Source organism: Zootoca vivipara, chromosome 2, assembly GCF_963506605.1.
Source record: "Zootoca vivipara chromosome 2, rZooViv1.1, whole genome shotgun sequence".
In the NCBI taxonomy this organism is placed as follows: Eukaryota; Metazoa; Chordata; class Lepidosauria; order Squamata; family Lacertidae; genus Zootoca; species Zootoca vivipara.
Genome location: NC_083277.1, coordinates 65,350,402 through 65,369,324, shown reverse-complemented (window position 1 = coordinate 65,369,324; position 18,923 = coordinate 65,350,402). Strand labels below are relative to the sequence as shown.

The 18,923-nt window shown below is 43.4% G+C and overlaps 1 protein-coding gene across 2 annotated transcripts in view; it reads right to left on the bottom strand.

The window, feature by feature from the left end:
* The window catches only part of RASGEF1C (RasGEF domain family member 1C), a 90,125-nt gene that overhangs the window by 30,833 nt on the left and 40,369 nt on the right, over positions 1-18,923 (bottom strand). For both annotated transcript variants that reach the window (XM_035105596.2, XM_035105595.2), the window contains exons 2-4: positions 8,189-8,370; positions 4,707-4,829; positions 832-969 (exon numbers count right to left, since the gene is read on the bottom strand). In XM_035105596.2, coding sequence (XP_034961487.2) covers positions 832-969; positions 4,707-4,829; positions 8,189-8,368 — 441 coding nt within the window. In that variant the 5' untranslated portion in view covers positions 8,369-8,370. The remainder of the gene's footprint in view (positions 1-831; positions 970-4,706; positions 4,830-8,188; positions 8,371-18,923) is intronic.

The window sequence follows — 18,923 nt, the reverse complement described above, 5'->3', positions numbered from 1 at the left end:
ATCTTTCATGTAAAACATCAGGATATTAGTCAATCTGAATTAGGTACTCTCATTAGGTACTGCTTGTTCCAGTATCTTCCGTTCTGCAATATCTCACACTACCATATTAGTTAGCTCAGCAATTAGGTCTGGCTTTGCTAAGCAGAATGTCAGAGGATACAGAAGGGTAAAAAGAAGAAGAAAGGACAATGTGCAAAGATCAAAATAAAAACCAAAAGAGAATTGCCTAGTGTAATTCTAATAATGTCTACACAAATATAAATTGGCTGGCATTCAATTGGATTTATGACTATGTAAGTTAGGATTGCACCCTTAGCCATGTTTAAACTAGAGCAGTCTTTGCTGACCTTGGTGCCCTTCAGATTCCCATCACCCCCAGTTAGTTCAGCTGCCCAAAACACCTGGAAGACACTGTGTTGGTGAAAGCTGAAATAGATCCACTACCTTATGTTAGGGATGCCACTTAAGTTCCTTATATTTCAGTAAGTCTACTCTAAGATCTGGATCCAACCTACATTCCATAAACTTTTTTAAATGGAAGTTTCTATTTCCATTTTTTAAACATTAGTCAACAAATAAAATAGGTCACCTGGGTGAACTTTATAGTTTACCACGCAACTAGCTTTTTACATCTTAGCTCAGAAATAATTAAACATTATTATGTATTTGTTTCTATTGATAATCATATTTTCAGAAAATGTTATTTGAATATTGACTAGGAATTTCCCCCCCGTCTCTCCCATAGTGAAAGTAATTTTTAATAACAAACAGTTGACTGAACAATTGTTGATTATGCACCTCAGTATATCTCTTAATTGCTGCCACCCTCACCTCATCACATGGAGCTATCCTGTGGATAATGTCTTTTAAGCAGCCAATCATCTTTTCGTCCTGAAAATCATATGGAAATGTTTCTGTCCATTCCGTCAATAACTGTAGTATTTTGGGCCCAAATTTTCTGATTCGTGCCTGAAATTAGAAATAAAAAAGATAGATGCAAATTTAATCTCAGCAAAAAGATCTGGTGGATTTAACCTAATGGTGATTCCAGAGTGGTGCTACTTGCAAAACACCAACATGCCTATAGAGTGAATTAAATTAGTTTCATAGATGGCCTTGGATTAGGGATGGAAGTCTATTTCCAGTCTGCAGCACTTCTGCATGTGTTCACTCCTAAGCCTTTTCTGCCCTATGGCATTTAAACACTTATTCTATCTCAAAATATGCATTTCTAAATAATTAGGTTTTTGTTTTTTTACTTTTTACTTTTTCCAGCCAAACACAGAAATAAAATGTTCTGTTTTGTACTTTAGTCTGGTGTGTGTATGTGTGTGTGTGTGTTGGTTTACACTGGAATTTGCAATGATAGAATTCCACAAGTATCCCCTCCTTTGGATGCCCTCAATATTTGGCTCTCCACTTCTCTGTTTTGTACAGCTATAACCTATTCTTAAATGTTTCTTTTTGAACCTAACAAGTATTTGCCAAAGGAAACCGCTTTGGCTTTTCCTGCTTTCTGCCTCTAAGATACTTGGGGTCAGATCTTCTACACTGTGCATTATAGTACGATATGCCAGACGACGAAATGTTTTAGGAGCGATCTAAGAAGCCTATTTTCAAACACCACACGTATCCATTGCATCAATGGAAACCTTGAACGAGAGGAGAGAACTTCCTTGTTTTAGCCTCTGGACGGAAGGCACCCTCTAATCAAACAAAATTATATTGTGTGCCTTGAAGCTTCCTGCTTTTTCAACCAAACTCATCAAAGTGCCCATTTTAGCATGTGATCAAAACAGGTCGCAAGGCAAATGCAACATTCTTAGTATCAGTGAACATAATATAGATGGCCTATGAAATTTCATGAGCGTTGTTGTGCGTGGTTGAGCAGGGAGGCTGGCAGGGGATCCTTCATCCCCTTCCCCTGTGACTTTTCCTCTGCCCATATACCATCACACCATTGTCCATTTAGGATCATTATTACCCATGCCTAAAGACAGATATGTGGTTTAGGGAAGAGAAGCACTGAGAAAGCATTTCATGCTGCCTCCCCTCCCAATGTTAGGCCCTGTGTTAAAGAGACACCTGGCTGCTTGTACATTCTCTCTCTAAATATGGAAGCTCAGGGCTTGTTGAGGAGCTAGAGTACCAGGACAAGGAATGCTACAGAGATGAGGAAGTCCTGATTCTGTTGAACCACAACTCTCATCTTCCCTCACCACTGGCCTTGCTGGTTGGCACTGATGGAAGCTGGAGTCCAACACCATCTGTAGGGTCATAGATTCCCAGTCCCTGAGCTATTACACACAGTGGTACCTCAGGTTACAGACGCCACTAACCCAGAAATAGTACCTCGGGTTAATAACTTTGCTTCAGGATGAGAACAGAAATCGTGCTCCAGCGGCGCGGTGGCAGCGGGAGGCCCCATTAGCTAAAGTGGTACCTCAGGTTAAGAACAGTTTCAGGTTAAGAACAGACCTCCAGAACGAATTAAGTTCTTAACCCAAGGTACCACTGTATTAGTAAAAAGTCTTCCTAATGAGGGCTTCTGAAAATAGCAAAATATCTGACTGAGGCTGTTAAGCAGGTCTGTGACTGTGTAATAAGACTGACTGAGGCTGCAATCCAAATCCTGCTTACTTGAGAGTCAGCACCACTGAATTTAGTAGGACTTACTTCTGAGTAAACATGGTTAGGACTGCATTGTGAGTCTTCACAGCCAGAAAATAAATATTTACCTTGAGAATTTTCTTGTTGGGTCACATGAGATAAGTCAGCAGTCTGAATATTTCTGGGTGAATTAGTACCTTCCTGAGGCTAAACATGGGCTATTTTTATAAGCTTTAAAGGCCAAGTTCACACCACAAACTATCACTCTTAACACCAGGTGTGTTTTATTTCCAGTGACAGAATAGCCAGATGGGGGATGTATTATAATATTTTCCCTGCACCAGACTCAGCTTTGAAGAAGCAAAAGCACAATACAGTCCTGCTATTCATGCACTGCTGACATTCTAACAAAAGTTGTGACAGTTGAGGGTGGGAACTATTCTGGGAACTAAACTAACCCAGTTTCCAAGTTGTGTTTGTAGAAGCAGTTTCAAAAATGGCACTTGCAGAAAGGCATGATGCAAAGAGAAATAATCTGCGGTGTCCATGCTGTGACCTACATAATGCAATGGGGGGAGTATTGCTTTTCATATATTGATGAAAGAGCCATAAGTGCCAGTACAAAATGGGTGCCAGGGGAAGGGGGGGGATAGGTGCCAGTACTCTATACAGGTGAGAACTGTCACAAGCAAAACTCTGAGAGAGCAGGAGGCATAGACATTGCTGAAAACCATAGTGTTGTGGGGATGTTAAGGAAGTTAGGAGAGGATATATTGTTTTGATATTAACCCTCCTCACTCACGCTAGTGAGTAAACAGCAGAGCACATTCCCTTTGCAACTTATTGGAAACAAGTTGATGATTAGTTAGAATCCTTAAATTAAGCAATCCATTCTGGCTTGTCTAGTTTGGATTGTTCCTGGTAGGTTTCCCCTTTATTTCCCTTTTAAAATAATAGTAACACAACATAGTCTTTTTTAAAAGTAAGAATAAAGCTTTACTCACATTTGGTTCACAGTAGTAATTTGGAGACAGGCTTTATCTAGTGGTTAGAGTGAAAAGAAGTCTGAGCTACATCTCAGACTTTCTGCTTGTGGGCTCCATCCTATGCGAAGGTTGAGCCATGTGCTGGCTAAAAGCCAAGAGTGTGAGAGTCCAAGGGTAAGAGAGTAAGAGTCCAAGAGAGAGGTGGTTGCATGATCAAGTAGGGTCAATACCCATCCACCTGGTCACACACAAGGGTGGAGGAAGCTCCAGAGCAGGTATGACAGGAAGTCCTCCCTGTTTGGAGCCACATTTGTGTGTGTGTCCATTCTAGGCAACAGGAAAATAATGTACTTGACTGCTCTACATCCCACAAGTGTGTCCTACAATTCTAAGGTTCAACAGATTGAGCAAGCAAGACCACTGTATTTATGAAGAGACTTTACTACAAATAGAAACAATACCTTTCTGCATTCTGTTAGGGAATCATTACCCAACAACGGCACAATTTTGTTTTTGTTGTTGATGTGTAGCTAGATATATAGCCGTGCTTCCAAGTACAAATATATTAATGTTTTGTCATGCAGGCATTCATTGCAAAGTTAATGGGCAATTGCAATTCTGCTATGGGGAGTTGTCAGTGACAGGTAACCCTGGAAAGATTGCAAACTATGCCTAGGGCTAAGGGACGATGCATTAGGCAAAACTGAGATATATAGTGTTGCAGTGACATCTGCTCTTGACAGCGCACAGCTTAAATGATTCTTCCTGGAACCCTGAAGGCTTCAGCGAAACCTTCAAGAAAGGAAAGGGAAACCACCTGGGAAGACTTGAGACAGGCTGCAAAAGCAAGGTAGAAGGGGATTTGAAGTGTTTGCTACACCCAGTGCCTGCAGCTTTGCTCAGAGGCACTGGTGTTATGTTAGAATGCAACCATGCTAGACACTCAGCATCAACAAAAAAAAAAACCCCATGGGAGTGAATGCACACAGGCAGCAAGGAATCAAAAGATAAAAGTACAGAGCTTAAAGCCAGGGGATTTCTTTAGTTTGTTCTAGCACTGGCAGCTCTTTGCAAAGGCAATCCCGCCCACCTGCCATTGGTAGTACTAACCTTATCCAGCACCGGGTCATCCAGCTGCTGCTGCTCGATGCACTTGTGACAAACTCGGGAGAGAAGTTCATGAGGCTCAATGAAGAGTCTTGAGCTCAGTAGGAATGTAAAGATATAGGCCTTCTGGAAAAGGGAAATAGGCAAAGTTATCTGCAAATAAATATGAGCAATGATTTCTCAAAGGGAACCCACAACAAGACTTTGCAAGGAGCAGAGATTATATATATTGAAAAGAAGACAGAGCCTTACTCGTGTACAAGATAAACAGCTGTAATATAATAATTGCTCTCCTTGGGGCATGTATCATAGGAGTTGGAGCCCTGCTGGATCAGGCCAAGTGCCTGCCTAGTTCAGCATCTTTTTTCTTACTCTGAAATGAAACCCCTGCAAGCAGAACATGACACCCTCTGGATCTCCAGAAATGTGTATTCCCAAGACAGCATACAGCTACCATGACTGGTAGCCACTAAAAGCTTTATCGTCACTGAATTGTCTGATTCCTCTGTAAAGTCATCTGCTAGAAAGAAATCCCACAGATTAAATATGTGAACTGAGAAAAACTACTTCCTTTTGCTTGTTCTGAATCTATCACCGTTCATTTGATTGGATAATCCCCAGGTTTTATTACAATGATGGGGTAAAATATATCCGTTCACCACCATGCAAACTTTTACAAATGTCTATTATGATCCAGCTGTACTTACATTTTTTCCTAAACTAAAAAGTCCTAAAAGTTCCTCATTGTTCCAGCCTAGTGATGGGTGACTCTCAGTTTTGGTTTCTCTCAGTTTCTCATTTTTTCCAACATTAAAGGTCAGACTCCATATTTCCACATCTCAGTTTGCAATTTTAAAAAAGCTATCGTGAAAATCCATCAACATTTTAGTGCCATTTTTTTTAAAAAAATAATTATTATGATTACAACAACAGATGTATGTATAGTATTGCATGTGCATAGGATTGCATTTTCCAATCTTGTCTTGTGTCCATCAGCTTAGATAGATAGAATCAGAGTTGGAAGGCACCCTGAGGATCATCTAGCCCAGACATCCCCAAACTGTGGTCCTCCAGATGTTTTGGCCTACAACTCCCATGATCCCTAGCTAAGAGGACCAGTGGTCAGGGATGATGGGAATTGTAGTCCAAAACATCTGGAGGGCTGAAGTTTGGGGATGCCTGATCTAGCCCAACTCCCTGCAATTTATGTATAAGATCACAGCCCAAATGTATGTATTTTAGATTGTAAGAACAAGATGAGACCTGCTGGATCACACCAAGGGCCCACTTAGTCCATGCTGTTCTCACAGTAGCCAATCAGATGCCTATGGGAAGCCTGAAAGAAGGACTTGAGAGCAACAGCACTCATCCCACCTGTGATTCCCAGCAACTGGTATTCAGAGGCATATTGCCTCCAACCCTTTACATCCAACCATGGATGTAGCATATAGCCCAGGGGTCAGCAACTTTTTCCAGCTGTGGGTCGGTCCACCGTCCCTCAGGTGATGTGGTGGGCTGGACTATATTTTTTTGGGGGGGAATGAACGAATTGCTATGCCCCACAAATAACCCAGGGATGCATTTTAAATAAAAGGACACATTCTACCCATGTAAAAACATGCTGATTCCCAGACCATCCGCGGGCCGGATTTAGAAGGCAATTGGGCTGCACCCAGTCCCCGGGCCTTAGGTTGCCTACCCCTGATATAGCATAGCTGCCAAGTTCTCCCTTTTTTTAAGGGAAATTCCCTTATGCTGAATAGGCTTCCTCGCGAGAAAAGGGAAAACTTGGCAGCTATGATATAGCCATTGATCCTTTTTTTCTAATGAGATCCAGCAGCTTGAAAGCAGAATGCTGGAAAGCCTACACACTTACTTGGGATTCCATTCTATTGAACACAATATGATTTAATTTCAAGTAATAAGTAGATCAAAACTGTTAACCACATTTTTTTGAGACACACGGTTGAGGATAAAAACCAATATTGTTGCAGCTAATTAAACAGCACCTATGCAAAATGCATTAGGTATTGTATAGTCCAGCAGTGTTACATGAAGAAAAAGCCAACAACGTTAAGATTAAACATCTGCTTCACAACCAAAAACAAACAAACCAACAGGCAAAGAAATTAGATAATTTTGTCATACTTTTAGTTTCCATTTTTTTTCATGCTTTGTTCACAGGACAAAATTAATCTATAAATATATGAAACTGTGAGTATAAGATGGATATATATCATGTTCATGTGTGTAAGTTGCTAAAAATGTCAGAATTTGCTGAACTTTGCAATTATTGACTTTGAAGCTCTAGATCAGGCATCCCCAAACTTCGGCCCTCCAGATGTTTTGGACTGCAATTCCCATCATCCCTGACCACTGGTCCTGTTAGCTAGGGATCATGGGAGTTGTAGGGCAAAACATCTGGAGGGCCACAGTTTGGGGATGCCTGCTCTAGATGTAACAACAAAAGCCAAGTTAACAGTGGCTGCAATTGAGCCCTAAGTTATACATGTTTAGAAGTAATTGAACTAAATAGAACTTAAGATCTTTTAACTGTGAGTGCAATTGAAAGCAGCATTTAGCAAACTAGAATTAGCAATAAGTTGGTTATTCTTAGTATATGATATTTGTTTAACATCCCTTCCTCCCCTTGACTTTGCCCCAGTGATTTGGATAAAGACTAGGAAGAATAATACAAACTTCAGGTTAAATCAAAGGGTTACACAGAACCATTTATCTTGCAGTTTATCCTACATTTCATCAAACATTTACAATTCTTGTCATCATACAAATTTCGTTTCCACTTGGGCAACCATGCTACTTCAGTGTGAAAGAGCGCTACAAGAATCGCATAATCATAAATATTTATTCCCTATCATTCCACTGAATACAGCAATACCCAAGGTGGGTTACAACTCACATAGTATAGAATACTGTTGATAAAACTTGAAGTGATCCAGTAAAACAGTTTGGGAGATCACATTCAGTAAACTCAAGCCCATAAGCTCATTCAAACAAAATAGCATTTTAATGCCCCATAAACCAAGCAGACCTCCTTCTACTATGTTGAAAGCCCTCAACCAAACCTCCGACAACATTGGGATTCAGATAAATCTCCCACAATAACTGAAACATGAATGAAGACTTACATGGGAGATGTTGTTCCATTGGTAACTTAGTCCTAAATCATTTAGTACTTTTAAAGTGGTAGCTAGCACTTTGAAATGGATGAGTCCCATCACTGGCAGCACAAGGACCACCACTTGTGCAATGGGGCTTTCCTCCCTCTCCTCCCCTCCCCCCTGAAATTGGCTCTGGGGATTGCTGAGAGAACTCCCAGAACAGTAAGTGAAAACAGAGGGGGAATCATTCTGTCTGGCAAGCTGAAATGCATGCTGTGATAGTATGATGGACATAGCACGAATTCCTCCTAATGATCCAGTTCATGAAAGCAATGTGGCAGCTTACATTAGCAAAGGACTTACCTCGGGGTAGTAGTCAGCTGTAGGTATAAGATGCTGAATTAAAGCATCAAGAGATGCTGAGGTGAGGTTTCCATCTTGAAATATCAGCCCTCCTTCATCACCTTCTTTGGATGGATGTAGATGATGAGGGCTGAAGCCACAAGGAGTAAACATGCTGGTAGAGCTCAGTGTTTGGGGCATCCCTGTAACAGAAGGCAGAGCAAGATCTTAATGTCAGCAGAGAAATTCGACTAGAGCTATGGCCATGAACTGAAATGTTGCCTAACAGTGAATAACTAGGGAAAGATTTAGGTTTGCAAAATCCCTCAGGTGTTTGGAAGAAGAGTTGCCCTTTCCCCAAAAATTCCAGAAATAATTTTGCTGCCTGCTGGGACTCCTGTTCCAACATTACCATTACCATTACTTCCTTGGCCCAGCCTCCCCTCCCCATTCTTCCTTATCTGCCTCTTCATCTTCCTCCAGAGCCTGCCATCCCACATCCGACCCTGAACATGCTGAGTGACACATGACACTCTGATGGCCATTTTCAGGAACAATTAATTAATTGTGCACTGCCTGAAGAGTCTCCCCTCATTTTTTGTCCTTAATCTAGGCCAGGGATGGGAAAACTGTGGCCTTTCAGAAGTTGGATTCCAAGCCCCATCATCCCTTACAGTTGACCACACGGACTGAGGCTCATGGAAGCTGGAGCCCAATAGCAGTTGGAGAGCCACAGGTTCCCTGCCTGTAGCTTAGGTGAAAGCCTGTAAGAGCCCTGTCAGGCAGCTGTATATATCCCTATTAATAAACCTGTCAAGTTTCTAACACCTGAATTCAGTAGTTAACATTCCGCAGACAGCACATCTTGATAACTCAAACAACTCAATGTCTATGCCTGCTTAAACTAAAACATTAAGGAACCAACTCTTATTAGAGGGGAAAGAAATTAAGAGTGTGTGCCCCAGCATTGTGCCTAGGTTCACATTCCACAGGGTGGATATGTATTACTGTTCTCTCTCATTCTTAGTTTTCCTTCTGCCAGAAATTACTTGCCTCACACAGTGCTTTTTGCTGAGGGTAAACAAGGCAAAGATAATAAGTGCCGAGTGATGACAATGATAAATTACACAGGGGCTTTCTATGGATTGTGAAGATAGCAGCAATCTGACGCTGTGGCAGCAGGATATAAGTGTGACAGTGCTTTTAAAATGTCCCACAGGTATCTCCCTGGGCCTCCCATGGGTGGGAGAAGAGAGGATAAATCCTTGCAAAAGCAGGTGGTTTCAGCATTGGCAGGGCAGTTATAGCACTTACTTAGCCTCTTAAATGGCAAGGGGGCCTTCTTCCGCCAAAGCTACTGGTATTTGGGATCCATCCCTGGCCCTGTTCCTACTTCCAGAAGCAGGCTATCCAGCTACACCATCAGTAGCAGCCAGCCTGCCTTGCTGTGGCCCACAAAATTGCTCTTGGGGGGGGGGGTATCTCTTGATGTAACCAGTCCACTGAAGTTCACTCTGTGGTCATGAGGCAGATCACACTTTGCTTGGGGCCATCTACTGGACCCCTTCATCGTGCAAACATTAGTCATTGTTCAAAAGGAATAGAAAACATCAAGCAGATCTATAGAAGAGGTCTATTCTGGTAACTCTCTATTCTCATGTTGAATTATCCAGGAATAAGGAGTGGGGCTGCACAGCGATGGCCCTGCTATTAACTGCAAATCTTCAGACTTCTGTGCACCCAGTGTGAATGGCTATAACAAATAGTTGTGTGCATAAAGCCTTTGCTGGGACCTCCAACTCTGAATGACCAGGACTGCAGATACTAGGAAAACCTTAATGCACACAACTCTATGCACAAAGGTCCCCTTGCTCCGGATGTTCACACTGTATTTGCAGACATCTGATGTGGGGCTACTCTATGCAGTCCTACTGTTTGTTCCTGTAGTGTGCAGCACAACAGCAAAGAACATCCAAATAGCGCATACAACAACAAAAATCCTGAAAAATGGCTTGGAGAAAGTATTTGGCTTAAAACGTGCAGAGGGAATTATTTTCTTTTCTCTTCTTTTCTACCTTGCTTTTATGCACTCCTTACCACTTTATTCATGCTTCTTCTTCTTTGGCGATCACTCGTAGCCAAGTAAGATTGTCTTCCATAAACACAGTTTTAACAATGAGTCTGTAAGTGATTGTGGAGGCCAATTCTGGATTCACATGTCCTTCCACAGTGGGGACATAGGTTTCCGGCTGGGAGTTGATCATGGTGTGGATTTGCCAAGCGTGCCTCCCTCTTAGCATGTTTCTCCCTTGCATCCTGAGTTTGAGTGTCTTCAAAGCCCATTACACCTTTGGTAAAGGCTGTTCTCCAATTGGAGTGCTTGCAGGCAAGTGTTTCCCAAGTGTTGGTGTTTATACTACATTTTTAAAGATTTGCCTTGAGACAGTTTTTAAACCTTTTTTGTTGACCACCAGCATTACGCTTTCCATTTTTAAGTTTGGAATAGAGCAGTTGCTTTGGAAGACGATAGTCAGGCATCCGCACAACAAGACCAGTCCAACAAAGTTGATGTTGAAGAATCATTACTTCGACACTGGTGATCTTTGCTTCTTCCAGTACACTGTTATTAGTTCGCCTGTCTTCCCAAGTGATGTGTAAAAATTTTCGGAGACACCGTTGATTGAATCTTTCGAGGAGTTGGAGACACCAAAAATATCTTAAGAATAATAATGAGGGCCATAGCTCACTCGTAGAGCATCTGCGCTGCATGTAGAAAGCCCTGGTTCAGTTTCCTAAAGTCTCCAGGTAGGTATGGGAGAAATCCCAGAGAGCCACTGCCAGTCAATGTCAGCAACACTAAGTGAGATGGACCAATGGTCTGGTGCAGAATAAGGGAGCTTCCTACGTTCCTAATAAATTAATACATGGAGCAGCCATTCTGGGGCATATTAGCAGCATTTAATGCAATGTTCTGTCCCTGTTGTCCCTCTAGATTTGGACCACTGCCAGGGTATAGTCTGAAGGCACATAAGACCACCACCTTGTTAAAGACAAGTAGGTCGCAGTCTGCTCAGTACCGGGATGGGAGACTTCCTGGAAACCACGTGTGTGTTGACTTGGATCCCATGTTGGATGGAAGAAAGGTGGGGTGTAATATGAATAATCCTTCGCTAGTTTTAACTATGAATAAAAGATGGTGGTGGGAAAGAGATGTTACTTCACTTGGATCTGAATGACAAGGTTGTCAGTGCACTGAACCCTATTCAGGCTTCATTGATAGAATTTTCATTATCTCGTCCTTCAATGAGAAAGTCCCTGCAGTTTGGTCTGACTCACTGCTATGTTTGTTTCCAGAAAATCTGTAATAATATTGCCGGTGATGGATCTCCAAAAGAAAGGGGGGGAGGGCCTTCTCTTGATTTAAAGCCAAATAAGACACCAAGAAGGCTTGATTTCGAAAGGACAGCATGCTCATTAACAGTAATTGAATGTGTGTTACTCTAGCAAGGAAAGAAGCTATAGAAGTACAGTATCTTGTTTTAAAGGGGGGGGTATGCAGTGTATTGATAGTAATCTTCCCAGCCTCAAATGATTGATGTTCATCCTACATTATATTAAATGCAGTGTACATACTGTATTAAAGATGGCCAAATCCCACTTATTGCCAGCACTCCCCACCATATTACTGTTTTGCTTCTATGGCAATAATCTCTATAAAAGTATGTAGCTATATAGAATGAGGAATGAATTTTACAGATGTAGAACTACCAGAGCCAGTTTTGTTTTTGTTTTTTGTATTTGCTTTTTTTTAAAAAAAAAGGTTGCAAAACTGTATCAGTTACATGTCTCACACATGCATTCTGTGTCATAATTTATGCCCCACAGATCCCCTCTTTCGGCCCCAGATTTATTAGCTAACAGAAATTAAGCAAAAGACTTCCCAAATATTGTTAATAAATGCACATTATACAGTACTACTTCAAATGTCTTTTAAAAGCTAAGCAGAAGCAACATGCTCCTGAAATCACTCCTGACTGAGGTAATATATAATTACCCCATTTTAACTCCATACCAACCCTATGCCACATAGATTTTAGCAACAGTGATTTTTCCAAAGCTTTTAAAGATGAGCAGGGATTTGATAGTATGTATTTCTATTCCAGATTCAACGCTCATCCTGATAATGCCCAAAACACACGTGTAAATATAGTTGTTGAAAGGCTGGCATGGCATGTTAGCCACAGAAGAATTGCTTTTCATTCAGTGGATGTGAACATTTTGCTTTAAGGGATGTGCATTTCTCTAATAATGAGAGACAATACTGTTAGACTTTATCCTGCTGAAGTAAACAGACAAAAACAGGAGTTGCCTGGAAGGACAGATTATACTGCACACATTAGAAAAGCAAAATCCTGTTTTTTCCTTATTGTGCAGGACTAGGATTTAGTTTTTTCTTTATTTCTTTTATGCACAACAATAGGGGAAAGGGATCAGCAGCCACATATCTTCTTCTCTTACTTTTCTCAGTTCTTCCTTTTTTCATATTCATTGCATTTGTTATCTTCATTTACATGACAACAGAGCTCTGCTGTCTTCAATGACTTATGGCTAATATAAATGTAATTCATTTGACTCGAGCTCTGCTATGGGATTCTTTTGTTACACTTTGCATATATCAACTGGGGATAGCCAATGCGACACCTTCCAGATGTTGTACTCCAACTCCCATCAGTCCCAGTTAGCATGTCTGATGGTTTGGAATGATGGCAGCTGAGGTACAACATCTGGACAATACCAAGTTTGCTACCCCCAGCATAAATGAATAACTCAAAAAATATAGTACAATACAGTAAAATAAACCCACTGAGTTAAACAAGTCAGGTAGGCAGCATCACATCCAACAGCTGCTGGGTGAAGAATAGCACTGGCACTAATTCCAAGGAGGTCAGGATGTTGGGGAGATTATGTCAGAATTGGCCTCATGGCACAGAGAAAGACAATCTAGGCTGGAAGCAAAGTGCAGGCATGTTTGCAGGGCGGAGGAGAGTGACATTCTCAGTGAAGAAGAACTTAGAAATATATAGAGGCAGTTTTGGACGATCCATACTTATAACCTGGCAGAGAGCCATTTTTTGGTTAGTGTTACAAGTCTGCTCTATGCAGCGTGTGTCAACAAGAAGTATGGATTCAACAGGAGCCCTTTCTGCTTAAACAGAAAAATGTGCTCCAGCCCCAGAAGAGCAGGATTCTTTTAAAAGCAATAGAAAATCAGTCACCCAAGAGACTTTTGTTAGATATCATCCTACTTTAACCATAGTCCCTGTGCCATCATCATAAGTCAGCATGCATCTGCAAGAACCATTCAGGGCTGTTTTTTTCCCTCCCTAACAGCCAACTTTTCCTGAATCTACAGGCATTCAAGCAGGGAGCTTGGCATAGGCGGAGACTTGTTTGAATGATTGTGAACAGCCTCAGGGTGGGCACAGCTCTGTTTACCCTGCTTGAGGACTTGAGGTAATAATTTGTGAGAAAACCTTTGGTCCCGCTTTGCAAACCATGAGGTTAAGAGCCCCATCCCCTCCTACTTTGTTCAACAGCAGCATGGAAATCACTGCAAAAAAGACTGTAATAATCAGAGGTCCTTCTCCAGGTCTCCCCACTTACGTAATGAGGTGATGTGGATAGTTTGTGCCCCCATTCTGGAATGCTGTCCCTATGAAGGTTCATCTGGTGTCTACAAAAGCATATTTTCAGCACCAAGGGAAGATATTTCTGTGTCCCCAGGCTTTTTAATAATGATTGCAAGAACTGGACCAATTCTGCTTCACCTTTAGTACTGCTTGTTATTGTTTTTATTAATCTTGTACAGCTTTGTGATGGTTGTAGGAATCGGCCACAGGTGTGAGGCACACCACCGCCCGCAGATAAGCCAAGGCTTGACCTCTGGGTGCGAGGCAAACCACCGCCCATGTACAAGCCGCAGCTGTCTGAACGCCATGCCCTCGGTCTCGCCTTTTGCTGCCTTAGCAGCCTGCCGTGCCCTGTCTGTGACCTTTGTCTGCTTTCGATTAACTTTTGTTCAAGGGGAAAGTGATGCTGTGCAAACAGGTACCGAAATAACTTTGTACCACCCCACGACCTCGTGATTGGAGGATGCGAAAGGGGATAGTCCAAAATGTATCTGACTGGTCCTGCATTTTGTGTGGTGATGTCCCTCGCTCCCCAGGAAATAAAACGCAAGACACAGTGAAATGATTTTAAGTGGGCAAAAAGGCCACAACTTTATTGGTTTCGGATGTTGAGCGGTATTGGCTTAGGCATTGGCACCTAACCGACTATATCCGACTGTAACCCGTGTGTTACAGTCTGGGAGAAATTAACCACCAGAAAGGAGCCCAATGATGTACATCTACTGAGACACCTCCTGTGGCCACCGTTGGGGGGTGCCATAAGGCCCTGACCTCCGCAGGCTCAGGACAAAGCTACCGCCCCCGGAACCCCTTTAATGGGATTAAATCTCCAATTTCTGGGCAGAGGATGACGTAATCTGCCCCCTTCTTCTTTTATGCAAATTTCCAATGCCTAACCGCCACTCGAGCCTCCAGAGGCTCGCCGGGGGCAGAAGAGGTGTGTCCATCACTTCATGGTTTTATGGTGCTTTTTGAATTTATTGAATTGTACCCAATATTAGTTCTAGCTTCAGTAGCCAAACTGAAACCAAGAGAGCTAAGTTAGTCATGTCCATTCATTTCAATGGGTCTATTCTGAGTAGAACTAGCTTTCTAAAGTATTTGGATTTTATGAACCATTCAGAGGATCTGGTAAATTGGATGGTGCTTTGAATGTAATAAATAAATAAAAAAATAAATAAATAAATAAATAAATAAATGCAAATTGATACTTGAGAGAAGAACTTGGGCATCTTGGAGCTGGTGCTTGTTTCAGGGTAGTAAACTAACATTTAGGATAAGTTCACCCAGAAAAGCCAATTATCACTGAAAATACTTAGGAAGAAAGCCTTAATTTTGGGATCAAAAAAGCTAAAGAATACAGCACTTGCCAAGATGTCTTACACATACTTTGCAATGCATTGCCCAGTTGATGGTGAAATACATTAGCAAGAGGTTCAACATACTAAACTATGTGAGTAACTCTCACAATGCAATCCTATGCATATCTACCCAACAGCAAGACCCTCTGAATTCAATGGGACTTACTGCTATGTGTGAGGGATTGCAGCCTCATTATCCTTCCATGGCTCAAGACCATTATTAGGCAGTGGAATGATCTTACTGTTTACGACCAAGCAGAGCATAAGGTAGTCAGAAAATTGGTTAAATGGATGTTTGTTTTAGTATTTCCTTCAGTGAATTGCCATTCACTATTTGCTGCCGATACACAGTCTTTTTTGCTTTCATCCCAATAAAACAAGTTTTATCACTGTAAACCCTCAGTGAATTATTGCTAAAAGCAAAACAGCTGCTTCTGCTTACTTATATAGCTACTGTGTCATCGGTGTCTCATGCATCAATTTGCAGAGCAGTTTAGGACAGCATGACTATGAAGCCTGTTCTACTATTTTTTAACAAGTTGCCTATTTAAGATATCTGATGCAGACAGTCATTAGTTGTTGTCAAATTATCAGCAGTGCAAACACTGATGAAAAGCCAGCTGTGTTGGTATGAAAATAATCTATGTCCTGAACAAGAAGAATTAGTCTGGCATCACTGTTGGCTCAGCCAGGTAAGTGGGGAGTGAGAAGGCTGCTCAAACCTCCCTGTTCTACTAATGAGGAATCCTATATAATAATGTCCATGTTGTCCCTGCGTCCAGATGTCCCGTGTGTCCCTGGGGTACTGCGCATGTCCCCCAGAGACACAGGGATTGGACGGAGGGACAACCAGGGACACAGGGATTGGACCCGTGCTCTCGGGACACAGGGAACAGCCAACTGCCGCTCCGCCAACCGCCGCTCCGAAGCCCAGTCTCATGCTGGAGGTGCGCGGTGAGGCGGCGGGGGAGAGAAGCGCTCCCCCCCCCGGCAGCCTTGCCGCACACCTCCGGCATGGGACGGCGCTTCCTCGGGGAACCCGAGGAAGCCGAAGCGGCAGCGGGCGCGGAGGGAGGCCCGCTTTGGCTTGGCAGCGGCGGGAAGAAGGGGAGGAATTCCTCCCCTTTTTCCCGCCACCGCCAAGCCAGTCCCGGAGCCGAATTGCGGCGCGGCGGGGTTTTTCGCTGTTTGCCTCCCCCAGGGGAAGGCAAACGGCGAAAAGCCCCCGCTGCGGACTGGCTTGGCGGTGGCGGGAAGACCCGCCACCGCCAAGCCAGTCCCGGAGCCGATTTGCGGCGCGGCGGGGTTTTTCGCCGTTTGCCTCCCCCAGGGGAAGGCAAACGGCGAAAAACCCCCGCTGCGGACTGGCTTGGCGGTGGCGGGAAGACCCGCCACCGCCAAGCCAGTCCCGGAGCCGATTTGCGGCGCGGCGGGGTTTTTCGCCGTTTGCCTCCCCCAGGGGAAGGCAAACGGCGAAAAACCCCCACTGCGGACTGGCTTGGCGGTGGCGGGAAGACCCGCCACCGCCAAGCCAGTCCCGGAGCCGATTTGCGGCGCGGCGGGGTTTTTCGCCGTTTGCCTCCCCCTGAGGGGGAGGCAAACGGCGAAAAGCCCCCGCTGCGAACTGGCTTGGTGGTGGCGGGAAGACCCGCCACCGCCAAGCCAGTCCCGGCAGGCCGCTTCCTCTAGCGCCCGTTTTTAAACGGGCTAAAATCCACTAGTAAGAATAATAAATGGCCATATTCCACATACAGTATTAAGGAATATAAATGTATCCTTGGGTATTATGTGAAGGTACACAAAACTGCCACCTTGCTGAAGCAAAGGTGTGCTTGGATGGAAGACAACTTGTGATGTAAGAAAGGCAGGATATTAATGAAAGAAAACAAATCAGTAACATTTATAGATCTCTTAGCATATTGTCATGTGCCTCACTCTTGTTAGATGCCACTGCCTGATTTTTTGGAATTATCCCCTCATACAGCATCCCCCTGTTATGTCCCGGGCCTTTCATGAAGTCCCCCAAACACTCAGGCAAGGATTTTCAGGGACTACAAAAGGCTGTGGTGGTGAACAAGGATGCTAAACACTTCCATTGTACAAGAGGCCTTCTGCATACATAACTCTGGATATACGGTATCCCGAAAGGTTGTTTAAAAATTATGATTGATCTCTTTCTTACTTGTTACTCAAAAAAAGCAAAAATTTTGCAAGTGTTTTGTGAAAGCAGAATAACTAGGCTGCAACCCTATTAAAGGTAAAGGGGCCCCTGACCATCAGGTCCAGTCGTGTCCGACTCTAGGGTTGCGGTGCACATCTCGCTCTATAGGCCGAGGGAGCCAGCGTTTGTCCGCAGACAGCTTCCGGGTCATGTGGCCAGCAAGACAAAGCTGCTTCTGGCGAACCAGAGCAGCGCACGGAAATGCTGTTTACCTCCCTGCCGGAGCGGTTCCTATTTATCTACTTGCACTTTGATGTGCTTTCGAACTGCTAGGTGGGCAGGAGCTGGGACCGAGCAACGGGAGCTCACCCCATTGCAGGGATTCGAACCGCCGACCTTCTGATCAGCAAGCCCTAGACTCTGTAGTTTAACCCACAGCGCCACCTGGGTCCCTACTCACATTATCTGGTGTTAAGTCCCATTGAACTCAGTGGCGCTTACCTCTGAGTAGACACATAAGGGATTGTATCATAAGCCAGGGCAACGTCACCATCAAAGCTGTTATAAATTGCCTTCCAGTAGGTTTAGAAAATTATTAGGTACATAATACTGAAGCCGATGGCAGTTGTTGCTTTCTTTTCACATTTTCAACAGGCCATAAAACATTCAATTTACAGCCTGCAAAGTTGTCAGATTGCACAAGCATCATCCTATACATCACCATGAATGAAAGAACCTTGGCGATGCTCAAACAAGAAACAAATACGTATTACTGCACAATGTATTAATTCAAGGAAGTGTAAGAAGGTGAGTGAGAAAGGAGAAAAATAAGTTTTTTTTAGAGTCACACTCACATAGTGGCAATCAAGCATAAATTTGGAGAATTTTGCCTGCTTATTCCTCAGAAGCAGGAAAGAAGCCACTATCTGTATAGTAACAACCAATACAACTAGTGAGACCAGCAGCATTAGGATGTCCCCTTTAAAGGGGCATCACTGTAAGGAATAACTGATAGTAGAAAAATGCAACTATCATGAAAGGGTCACTTTCGCCCTTGGCCAGCCATCTGGCATCTACATGCTGGCGCAGTGAGCCAAACTGGGCGTTGCTACCCATACTCTCTCCCATGTAAGTACATATCACATTTACACCATATACACACCACACATGCACCATGCCCTTCTTTACTGCTGCTGAAATTTTCCAGTTTGTAGTGGGGAGAGATTGTTGGCTGCCTGTGCTCACATGAGCTACTCACCCACTGCTGTCTGCCAGCCTTTGCAGCTTGAAGAGTCCTGCCGCTGCCAGGCTGATACAAGGCAATCAAGACTGGAGGAGCAGCCAATAGCAGTTGCCTCTGGATTGCCCCAAGACATTTTGACACTTGAGGTGAACCACAAAGTGGCACCTGTCCCCCACCCCTGCCACCAGGGGAGAAGAGGTGAGTGAATATCAAGGAGAATCAAATCCACCTTCTGCAGACCAGCAGAGCCTCCTATTTTTTGAGAGGCCCCTGTAGAGATAGTATGCAGGGGCTGCTGAGG